General features: G+C 38.5%; 1 protein-coding gene across 1 annotated transcript in view; it reads left to right on the top strand.

Moving 5' to 3' along the window:
* Window positions 1-4,413: 4,413 nt before the first annotated feature.
* Window positions 4,414-12,514, top strand: part of LOC130176871 (copine-8-like) — a 64,271-nt gene continuing 56,170 nt past the window's right edge. The window contains exon 1 of the mRNA XM_056388266.1: window positions 4,414-4,694. Within this exon, the coding sequence (XP_056244241.1) occupies window positions 4,612-4,694 (83 nt within the window). The 5' untranslated portion in view covers window positions 4,414-4,611. The remainder of the gene's footprint in view (window positions 4,695-12,514) is intronic.

Here is a 12,514-nt window from a genome sequence, read left to right on the forward strand (position 1 = left end):
AAGAATGAACCTTAAAAGGTGATATATTTGCCTTTCTGAAAAAAAAAATGCTAATGAAGTGTAATCCTGACATTATGAATGACTTTTAGAACCAATATGAAGTCTGCATGGACTTCATATAAAAGCAAAGCAATAATTAGAAATTACCTCTGGAGGAAGTACAAGCAGTGTTAAAACAGTTACACAGTAATAAAGCTCATTTATCATCCATCTACACCAAGGAGTTTGACAAAGCCGTCTCTAAATCACTATCTACCTTTCATTTTACAAATGATCAAAATCACCACTTCATCTGGGTCGCTCCCTCAGTGGCTGTGTAAAGCTAATATTACATTTGTACTGAAGAGGAGCTGAGATGAATCAGACCCGTCATCCTTCCTAATAGAACTAAAGCAGATTGAAACAAGAGTCTACAGCTATGCTGGCAGGTCTGTGAGCCTCTCCTGGGTAATTATAGTTATGTATGATGAAGCCAGTGTGTTGATGTTTAGCAGGTATGATGTTCACCATCTTAGTTTGACTTGATCTGATGATGGTACATGTAAAGTTAAGGTGTGTTCTTTTAGAATCACAATTAAAAGGTGTTTATATGCAGATGATTTTTACCTTTATTTTCGAAAAAGCCCAACAGACCTCCTCATCTCGAACATGGTGTACTTGTCAATGACTGCAGTCTGCAAAAACAGTAATTAAATGTGTGAAGCTGATTCTTCACTGTTTTCACACTTGATCAGGTTTTCAAATGTCTACTGTGTCTCTAGCGAGGTGCTTCCAACTCTCTCTACGCTCATTCTCTCTCTGTGTTTTACCTGGATTTAAAAGTCTCAAAAAGATAAAATCAATTGAATTCATATTGGTCATTTACTTCTAATTCAATTTTTTCTAACTTGTCTGAGGCAAATGGGAATCGGATCATCTTGAAATTGTTTCTATGCAATGTGAGCTCCCAGGTGCTGAATTCAGATACAGCTGTAGTGTAGTTAGGCAGCAAATTAGCCAGATAATTGCTCTGAAATTCAGCTCACTCGTCCCAAAAGTGACTCCATGGGTTAAATACTGATGTGCAGAAAGATTGTGGTGTCAGTTCTGAGAGAGAGAGACTTTTGTTATCTTACATAGAATAGGCTTGAAATGCCATGTAGACGGCATGTATGACACTATCATCAAAAGTCCATAAACCTTTTAATAGTTTGCTTTCACCACTTTTCCAATTCACAAAGCCAGGTCCAAAGAAATAGTATTCCCAGATTTGTGTGTGGAAGATCTCAACTAGCACCATCATCCAACCTCAGTGTTGGACCTCACTAATGCTCTAGTGATTGAATTGGAGCAATTTGCTGCAGTCTGGTTCCAAAATGTTAAGAAAAGCCTTCCCAGAGGAGTGGAGGCTGTTTTAGCATTTGGTACAGATATTAATGTCCCCCTCAGGATGACTTTTTATGACTTTGACGATTTAATTTATTTTTACCCAGCACCATCATAGCCCAATGGTTTACGACTAAATACTGTACCTGCCAAACTAATGACATTCCCATCAGCCTTGGCTTTGTTGAAGGCTCTTAGTCTTGTCTTCAGTGGAAAATACCAGCTAGTTTTCCCTGTTTAATAAAAATCATTCAAACAGGTCAGGAGGAAAATTGCTCAGTATGTGATGAGGAGAAGCAGCAGCAGCTGCTTACTTCTGAGGGGTCACTTTGGTACAAATTGAAATATCTCAACAACCATTGGATAAATTACCATGAAATGTTGTACAGACATCCGTGGTCCTGAGAGCATCAAGCCCTCTGACTTTGGACTCTGACTTTGCACCAAGATGAGGTCGAAATGTGTGCTTTTGGAGTCAAATGTCTCAACAATTATTTACAGGCTGGAACATATGAGTTAGTGAGACCCATATCACCCCATATAAAAAACACACAGCTCTCCCAACAGGTGTTTGACCTGCAGAATGAACTTTATGTCCATTTCTTCAGACTAACTGGAGCTGACACACATATTTCCAGTTTTAGCTCTCTGGTTCATGCTGGGTTGATTAATTGAGTTTGTTTGGCTCAGGTGGTTTTGTCATCTGTCTTCAGTGTAACACTTTTCACTGCTGTCCAATCACAGCGTCATCAACCCTAACCCTTTCAGCGCTGACACTGGCCTCAGCTCATGTGACACCTTTTTCTTACCTGACAGTTGTTGAAGGAAACAGCTCACTCCAAGTGGGCAGAAAATCAATTGCGCTGTACAAGGTGCAGTTATTATCAGAATAATAATAATAAACCTGATGAATCCAAGATTACTTTTGCTTTGTGTTTGGTTCATTATCTGTCACCTATAGATACTTTCAGTCTCATAAGACACTGCACGTCTCAAATCATTTAAAAGTTTACATCGTCCCTCAACTGATTAGAATATTTAAGTTGACTGTTAGTTTTATTGCTTTCCAGTTATACTCCAAACACTTATAATTGAGTTTTCTCCCACCCACAAGGATGACTCATCTGGGTCTTCCCTGAATGATCCTAATATTTTAATGGAGGGAAAACCAACTTTCTTTTTTATTTTCAACTTTTTAATATCAGTTACCTTAATATTTCAAAGAATGCATGAGGTGGAAATTAACTGATAATTCAACCCCATCAACATGATTAGAGAAACTCATAACTTTACAGTTATTAAATAACAAACTAGCAAATTTTTTTGAGTTATCGTCAAAATACTGCAGGGAAAAGAGATCATTTAATTGTAACAACAATGGGCCTCTTCACTTTTCATACCCTGCTGAATTATCAGACAAAAATAACAATCTCATTTTCATTAAGAGAGAGAAAAGAAAAGAGGTAAAGAAAGCAGTTGTTCCAAAAAAGTCCTAAGTGTGAGCTTTAAAATGCACGAATCTCCCAGCCAATAAGGAGTTTATTGATCAACAACCTTACCAACCACCTGCAGATCTGTTGTGGCTGTTTTCTTAGAATCTACTTCTTCAACTTTAAATACAGTTTCTCGTCAGCTGTCTGAAGGCTGTCCTCTTCTGTGGGTCCTCTTGAAGGCAGGTTCCTCATTCCTCAATCATTAGCATTAAACCTGGACACACACTGAAGACCCTGGAGGTTTATCACAACCTTAACCATAGCCTCTACATGCCCAAACCCAATCCATATACCTTAAACTAACCCTAACCATAACCTTCAACCAAAAACTTGACACTTTCCCAAAAATAAATGTTAAACCCTGTAGGGGCCGGATTTTTGTCCCCACACTGTCCCCAATACAATAGATGTTGCATATACTTACATACTCACTGATTGACATACTACATTTAGTAGCCCCCAGCCCTTACCCTAAGCGTAATTTTGCCCCTTTGTTATTGTAATGCTGACTTTTTTTTTTCTTTCGACATGCAACCACATGTCATTGCAATGTCAGTGGGTCTGTTAGTTGGTCCACCACTTTGGTCAAGACTGAAATATCTCAACATATATTGACAGATTGCCCTGGAATTTTGTATGGACATTCATGGTCCCCAGAGTATGAAGCTAAGTGATGTTTGATAAGCCCCTGACTTTTCTTCTAGCGCCACCTGCAGGTTGAATGTTGTGGTTTGAGTGAAATGTCTTGAAAAACGAATAACATTCCCATAAGCCTCAGATATAGCTTACTTTGTTTTTAGAGCTAATTAGCAAATATTACCATGCTAACACACCAAAATAAGATGGTAGCCTAAATAGTCTACTAGCTAGCCTATACCTGTTAAAGATCTTATCTTTGTCATTGTGTTGCTGTGCCTATAGCCCTACTTGTGCCTCTCATATTTACACATATTTGGCATGTTTCTCTAAAAGAATTTCTGAGAACCTGCAATGTTTGAAAGTTTGAAAATCCAGAGGGTTGTAAAAACACACAAAAAAAATGGCCGCCGGCTAGTTTAATGGATAAGAAACTGAATTGAGTCTGGACATACTTTTATCGTTTAGCGAATAGAACATTTTTGTGTTTCTGTGTTTGACAATGCTGAACACCGTTAGAACAATGGTAAGTGTTTTTAAATGACCCTGGTTCTTAATATTTCAGAGAAACCAAAGGTTACTTAATGACCGGAATTTAAGCTAAGATGAAACAGCCTCTCAGAGCGGCTAATATGGCTAGCATGTGTATAACTGCTGTTTCTGCCTTCATCTGATTTTCTCATTATTAATCACCCCAACCTTAAACAAATCTACACTTGACCAAAATTGCCTAATCTAATGTCCAAACCTTGAACCTGAACTGAAACTGACCTTAACTCTAAACAGAAAGTATTCGTTATCTTTGTCTCCTAGATGTGTGTGTGTGTGTGTGTGTGTGTGTGTGTGTGTGTGTGTGTGTGTGTGTCTTCCCGCCCCTTCGCAACCCTCCTCTCCTCCGGAGCACCGAGGCGCACAGAGACGCGACTCCGACGCGCTGCAGCTCCGCGTCCGTGTTTTCACTCTCCGGTGCTCCTCGCTTCAAGACAACAAACGTCTCTTTGTCTCCTCCTTGCCAAGCTTTGTGTTCATTCATCCCTCTCTCTTCTCTCAGTTCCTCTCATGTCGCCGTTAAGGCGCTGGATACGGGGCGATTTGTGATCGACCAAGCAGCAGCTCGATGAATATGGCGTGTATTGGGGACGCAGACCCTTTCACCGCTGCGATACCTGCCACCAAAGTTGAACTAACGGTTTCTTGTAGGTGAGTACAAACTGCCGCTGGTTTGTCACATTGTCTGCTGCTGTTAGAGATACAGAGGACATGTTTACGAGTGTGACATTATCCATATTGTTCTGACATTTGACACTTGGCAGGGAGTAACTGTGGGTCACTGTGGTGGTTGGATGTAGTGGAGAACAAACGCACTTTTATTGCAAGTGACAGTTTACTGTCATTGATTTTAGCCTTGACTGTGTCTTTTTAAAAGGTCAGGTTTGTCTTTGTATCACTGATGTGGATAAAGAATGATAAAATAAGGACTCAAACGAAGAGATGAAGGGAAATTTGTGCGTCTGTGGGCAATAGTTTGCCTTTGGATGATCGCCAGGGAGGTCAGAGTTGACATATCTTTGCTGTATTCTCACATCTCCGAGCTCTGACACAGCTGCCACATGCAGAGCTGTGGGAGTGTATGTAAATAGTCACTTAATGTAATATTTCACAAATTAGTGTTTTTTTTCTGAGGATTTCTTGCATGGAGACTGGATGCGTGAACGGTCGGTCCAGACTGTGGCAGTTTTACAACGGCAGCAGCATTTCTACTCCTGTCATCCTGAACACTGAGAGGAGAGGGATACACTGTAGAGGGAGATAGAAAGTAAGGGGGTGGGACGGAGGGACTCAGTTCTGGATAATACTGGCTCATCAGACTCACCTGCAGTAGACTTTCCTATTCACAGCTTATGTATTGAATTGAATACATTTCATATATTTACTTATTAATCTTAATTTCTATCTATCTATCTATCTATCTATCTATCTATCTATCTATCTATCTATATCTATCTATCTTATCTATCCAACTTAGAGCTGATACAGTTGTTTGATTAATCAATTAGTTGATCCACAGAAAATTTATCAGCAACTATTTTGATCATTTCAGTCAGTTTTCAATTGAAGACACAGATCATTCTCTGGTTCAGCTCCTCCATTCTGAGGATTTGTTGCTTTTTCTTTGGATTTTAGACTGTTTGTCAGACAAACTTGGAATCTGGGAAACTATGATGGAGATTTTCTTACTGTTTTCTTATATTTCATAGAGTGGTTGATCGATTTAACACAAAAAATAATCGTCATATAAACAGATAATGGAAATAACTGTGTTTGCCATTTTCCATCTATCTTCCATCAACCTTCTAGATATCTATCCTCTTCTGTACATGCACAGAGCCGAGTATTATACAGATAACTGACAACACAAGGTAACCAATGCCAAATCACAATTTCCTAAAGTGTAAGATGATGTCTTAAACTGGAGTTTTGGACTCCTGCTTGGACAAAAGAAGCGAAGATATTGATTCTATGATCACAAAAGACAAAAAAAGCAGAATATCCTTTACTAAGGAGCAGAAACTAGGGAATATATTTGCAACACTGTTGCTGATTAATATTCGGTTGATTTTGATGATTATTTGATAAAGTGTTTTAGCTCTACTTCAGCGCTCTTTAGCATACATCCTTCAGCTCTCTGGAGGGATGAACACGAATCTTCTGACAGACATTCCCTCATTTGTTGTTTTGATGATGATGGTGGAGAGTGTTGCCAACATGTCACTCCAAAATCTCTCCCGAAGTTTTTGTTTTAAAGGAGATCTGAGAAATGAGAGTGAATGCCATAACATTTCACATCATGTTCATTAAAACAGAATTGACTGATTATTGACAGGAAATTAAATGGCAACAGTTTTGATCACTGAGTAGTTGTTAAAAGTCATTTTTCAAGCAAAAAAGCCAAACATTTGGGAGTGTGGCTTTTTTACATTTCTATGATAGTAAATCTTTAGGGAAGCTGAAAGTTCTTTCTTCACTTGGCAACAGTTTACAAAAACATCTCAGCCAGGGTCTATAGTATAGCTGTTCTGAAGCTTTCAACGGCATCTCATGAGCTTCATCAGCAGATGGAGTTTGCCTGGTTGTCATGGGGTTGCTATTACGAGCACTTAAAGGTCTTCTTGTCAAAGACAATTGACAAAATAATCAATTTGAATACTTGCACTAATACAATATACAATACAACAATACAACTTGCACTTTGTGCAATTGTAATAGACATTTTTCACTATTTTATACTATTTTGTAGACCAGACAGGTAGGCAGTGAAATAATCTGAAGATTAATTAAGAAAATTATTTATTAGTTGCAGCCAAAAATCAAACCATCCAGTGAGCTCTCCTGTCACGTATGGAAGCATTCATATGTGTCTCCACTCATTTATTCAGGTTTTACCCATTACCCATCAGTACAATACCAATAATGGTATAACAGACTATACTCTGTTCGGGATTTTGCATATCTTAATATTGTAATGTACAGTAGCTACCTGTTAATTAATTAATCATTATAGTATCTCTACAAAATATCAGAAATAATTGAAAAATGTCACATTACAACTTCTCAAAATCCAAAGTTACAAAATCAAATTTCTTATTTTTTCCAACAGCCACTGATATTTAATTGAACCCCTACATCAGACAAAGAAATGCAGCAAACCCTCACATTTGATTGGCTGGAATCAGAGAGTATTTGGCAATGTTGTTTGAGACATTAGTCAAACGGTTAATCAGTTATCAAAATAGTTGCTGCTTAATTGTCTGTCACAAAACAATCAACTAGTCATTTAAGCTCTAAAAGCACTTTGAGTCATCCCCAAATATCATCTATATTATAATGTTAGAAAATCATATCATCATATCATATATTTATATCATATTATAAAAGTATTTTTAAGACTCGTCGGAAATGTTGTAATATTTGTTTCGGTTACAATTAATTAGCTCTATTAAGGTGAGTTTTGCTTTTTTGTTAATTATACTTTGATTGAAAACTAAGTCTTGTACACCTGTTCTGAGACACATAATGGACAGAAGAAAAAATGTGTTTTCTCTGACCTAAAATCAGTGAGTTGCTGCAGGAGACCGAGCAGCTGTGGCTGTTTTATGTCGGTCTAAGATAAAGATCTGATGATGGCTCGACCAACGAAGCCATCCTGGTAATGACCTTACTGATTTTGAGATCAGAGCCTGTGAAGATTTTTCTTCCAAAATGAGGAAGCCACCATCTTGAGAAAAAAAAAGTTATTTTAAAGAGATGCTCTTCTGTTAAGAGTAATGACTCATCCCTGTTTTCTCACAAAATGCTGGTCTTACACATGCAGACTTTATGTATAACCCTGGCCCACGTGACTGTGAGAAGGAACACGTAGTTAAAGAAAACAGATGGATGGGCAGTGAAGTTACAAATTGCTACGTTTCTTTAATGGTTGTAATGGAGTTTTGAGTCATAGGGCCATTAAGTAATGCTCTGTTTCTGAGCTAATACCATGTATTGTGTTGGAAGGTTTGGGGTGAGAGGACTGCTGCTACGATATTTGCTATTTCAACCTGAAAACTAGCTTTAGCTATGTGCACCTAATAAACTGTTAAGTGTATACACATCTGCACAGGTAGTTTTGATATTATGCCCCAAGATTTGGAGATATTTAGTTCAAATCAATAGGAGAAGTGCATTTTGTTTGTCTGCTCAAAACTTTAGGTGGCTGTGGATGAGCTTATAGAGGTTACTTATTCTTACTAGGTTCCTGGAGGTGTGGTTATTAAAAAGCATTAGTGTTTACCAGGCAGTGAAGGTCTAAATGAAAGACACTATAAGACACTGTTTGCATTATGGGAAATCTAGTATTCAGAAATTTTGGAGCCATGGGCAATCAGGGATCACGGTGGCAAAATAATTTCCTTCATTTTGACAGATTATATTCAACTGCTTCGTGTGGTGTTGACATGAAAAGTCAGCGCATGGTCGTGTCTCTGTTCATCTTTTCCCTCCATGCCCTTCTAAATGCATAATCTGAATTGTTTAAGGAAATTAAATACTATTAAATAGGCTCTCATTACCATTCAAAATTAAAATTGAATGAGAGGTAATGATACATTATGAAAGGATTTTGATGACCCTGTTCATCAAAATGACAGAGAACAAGAAAGTGCAACTTCTGTGAACCATAACGAGGGACTAAAAGCCAGGATATCTTGGTCTGTGCTTTACTCTGACCCTTCACTCTTTTTGACCTGACTTTTGCACATCCCTTACTGTTACAATACTAAATCACCAGAGTACTGTGAAAGCTGAAAACCTTGTTCTTGCTGTGCTCCAGCAGGGTTGTAGAGGTGTACTCCAGGGAGTGTCAGTACGCTAGAGCTGTCACTTTTCAAAAAGTCAAGTTTGACCACATTCAAACTAACACGTAACACATTCGAAGTGATTCAAACTTGAGTGTGAGAGACAGTGAACTGTCAGTCTTAATGCATGTGTGGCCATCTGTATGTGGAGTTATACAACTGCATTATGTGTTTGGAGATTGTGATGCAACCTGGACATGTATATTGTTGTTATCTTTGGTGACTTTACCATCAACATTGTAGAACTCGAAACACTTCCACACAATGATTTTCAGATGCTTTGGTGTTGTGATTATCCAATCAGCATGGCCTTGATACTTCTTATTGATTAGCTTAGAATTTGAGATCGAAAACCTTACATTACAGTTTGAATAATATCATATAATTTTTACATGTTCGAAGAACAGTTTGAATTTTGGAGGAAACGTAACAGCCCTACAGTACACCAGCACTTCGCTGTTGGGTGTGGTTGGGAGTGCAACGGTATTGAAACTTTTAACCAGCGTGGGCACTACTTTTCAACCTGGTAATGAGTCACAGTTTAAACTATATGCATTAGAGTTGCAACAAATGAATATTCTCTTGATGAATGGTTTAATCATTCCGTCTATAACACAAACATGACACCCACCATGATACTAAAGCCCAATGTGAAATCCTCAAATGTCTTGTGTCCAATCAACAGTGCAAAACTTAATCATATTCAGTGACATCAAGACAAACAGCATATTGTTACAATTGCAAAGCTGCAACTTTAAAATGTTTGCTTTTTTTTTTTGCTTGAAAATGAACATAATAGTTGCATATTAATTTTCTGTCAGTCAATTCATTGATTAATTGACAATGTGTTGCGGCTGTAATTGACAAAGCTTTGACAAAGATTCACATGTGGTGTTAAAAGTAAGTTTCACTGACGCACTTATAGTTGAAACAATGATCCTGAATAACAGTGCTCTCCTGTTTTGATCCTTAACATCAAAGAACAGATATAGTTTCCTCCATTTGACAGACACATCTATTGCTGAATCATTTAGTTTGATTATATTTTTAAACAGAAAATAATCATAAAAAAGTGTTTTTTTTAGCCACCTGAGGTGAAGACAGAGTCGACACCTTCAGCAGCCCCACCAACACAGAATTTACCAGCCCTGAGCTGGTGGGTGGTGTGATTTTCCCACTTCGGTGTCTCTGCGTGTCGGCAGAGCTATTGAAGCATTCAGTCTAGATAGATCCCTTCTTTCAGTGAAAGCCCCCCTTCACTCAATAAATCCAAACCATCGCCGGACTCATCACGTGTGTAGTCAAGCAGAAGAAGTGACAGATTGATTAACTCAAGTCCAATATTGTGCATCAGTGAGAAGAAAATCCTGCCTGCTGTCTGCTGTCTGCTGCGACAGTATGCAGCCCTTTGACTGATGAACGCCTATCACTCCTGATCACAAGGCCTTGATGAGACACACTTGGCTTACTGGAGTTTAGTTTTGCACATGGATAGTAAGCAGCGAGCCTAGCAGGCCTCAAGCTGCAGAATCAAATTAATCCTGCAGATGGTCGGTCCCTGAAGAATGTTTGTGCACAAAGATGACGGTGTTCACGTCGGTGTGGCCGTCTTCTGATCTGAGTGGTCCACAGCGGAGAGATAGCCGTGACCTTTGGGCACAAAAGGTAGGAAGTGTATCCCGTCGAAGAATTGACGTGTTGTGATGTGGCTGTATTGAAGCCGGACGCTGACCTGCTGAGAGGCCGGTCGATGTGTCACAGCCGATGTTGCACTTTCCACGAGGAAGGTGAAGAAAGAGACAGAAAGACTTGTTGGAGCAGAGAAGGAATCCTGTGCGCAGGTTTCTTATGTTTCAGTTCTGGGCCACCAGCAGCCAACGTTACTCCAGTAACATGCAGCTTTATCAGACACATACATCTAAGCCTGACGAGGTCGTTGTGGAATCATCTTCAGTACCAGTGTTTGAATGTGAGAAATTTTAAATAGGGTTGTGGCTAAGGATTTTCATTGTTAGTTAGTTTATTGATTATTATTTCAATTAGCTGCTTAATCATTTATTCACTAAAAGGTCAAAAAAATGTGAAAATCACAATTTCCCATTTCCAAGGTGAACTGTTTGACCAACAGTCCAAATTAAAAAAGACGTGTCCTCCTCACTTGGTCGCTGTCTTCACAAGTTTGAAAATACACTGACGGTTGAAGAAGTGTCAAAGTGTTTCACACTCAACTTTTTAACTGTTTTGAGTGCACCATTCAGGTACTCATAGTGCACTGAATATTGTCATACTTGTCAATGTGAACACACTTATGTACTCAGAAAGTGTGAATGTGGAAGAACGTGAAATGAAACTCAGCAACTGTCTTGTAATGAGGGAGGATAAATTCAAAGCAGCGAGGCTGCAGAAAATCCTCCACGTAGTTTGTTTATACAATTTTAATTTTTTTTCCTTTGAGTAATTTGTTCTTTGTCTTTCTTTTCTTATACCTATTGTTTGCTTTATCTATTATCTCAATTTCAAACTGTAACTTCTCATACATTTCCACTTGATTCCACTTTAATTATCAGGTAGATTTGTTTGCTAATAACTAACCAAGTATAACTTCAAGTTCCATCAACTTTAGTGAAACTAGGAGGATTGAAACGTGACTAGACTGACTTTCCTGCTTTCCCCTTCACTTCATCCTCTCAGTGTTGCTTTTTCTCCCTGAAAGGTTCTTGGTCGTACAAATGTGGCACCATTTAGGTGAAACAGAGCAAAGAGCATAAAACCAACAGATCAAGTTGGTCTCAGGTGGCAGGTCCGAACCGCAGGAGGCCCAGTGGGGGTCATGGTGAGTGGCTGTATTAATGAGTTTTTGAAGCAGTCATTTAGCCTAATTAAGGCACCAGCCAGCCACTGTAGCTTCACCTGGTTACCTCAGAGAAGCGACATGGCTCCATCACATTACTAACCACCTCACCTCCTGCCCCCTCTGTTCTTCTGCTTTCATCTTTTGCATAGCCACTCTCCTCCATCTCTGTGATTTGAAGACATCATGTTGAGTAGTGTCCAGTGTTTGATGCCTTTCTACTGAGAACAATATGTGAGTTTTATGCAGATTGTGTGTTTTAAGATCAAAATAATGAATGACTTTCAGACTTTCAGAGCCAGCAACAAATACATTATGAAGTACAGTATTTAAAGTCAAAATCTCTAATGCTCTTCAGTTAATGTAGGGTTTGTAGTTTTGTTGTATGTAAGAGAGAGTGTGGTTATAAGAGTGCGTTTATAGTGTCTGGAGTTGGTCTCTGTTCTTACATGTTGAGAAATGATGATGATTAGACAATAGATGCTTTGTCTGGACCATGCTGTAAGATATATACAGTAAATCGTAGCTTCTATAGTGCATGATTAGTTTCAGCCTCAACAACCAAAACAATATGTAAGAATATCATATGATCTACTTTTTGTTCAAATTCACAGAAGTTACATCCACATGTTTGTAAAATTATGCACATGACATCTAGAGGTTATGCTACAGCCTAACATAAATATCCAGTATAAAGTGTTGGTCATATGACCTCACAACGAGATACAAAAGACAAAACAGTTGTTAGGGCTCTGTATATCCAGATGTTCCATTTG

This window comes from Seriola aureovittata, chromosome 10 (genome assembly GCF_021018895.1).
Source record: "Seriola aureovittata isolate HTS-2021-v1 ecotype China chromosome 10, ASM2101889v1, whole genome shotgun sequence".
In the NCBI taxonomy this organism is placed as follows: Eukaryota; Metazoa; Chordata; class Actinopteri; order Carangiformes; family Carangidae; genus Seriola; species Seriola aureovittata.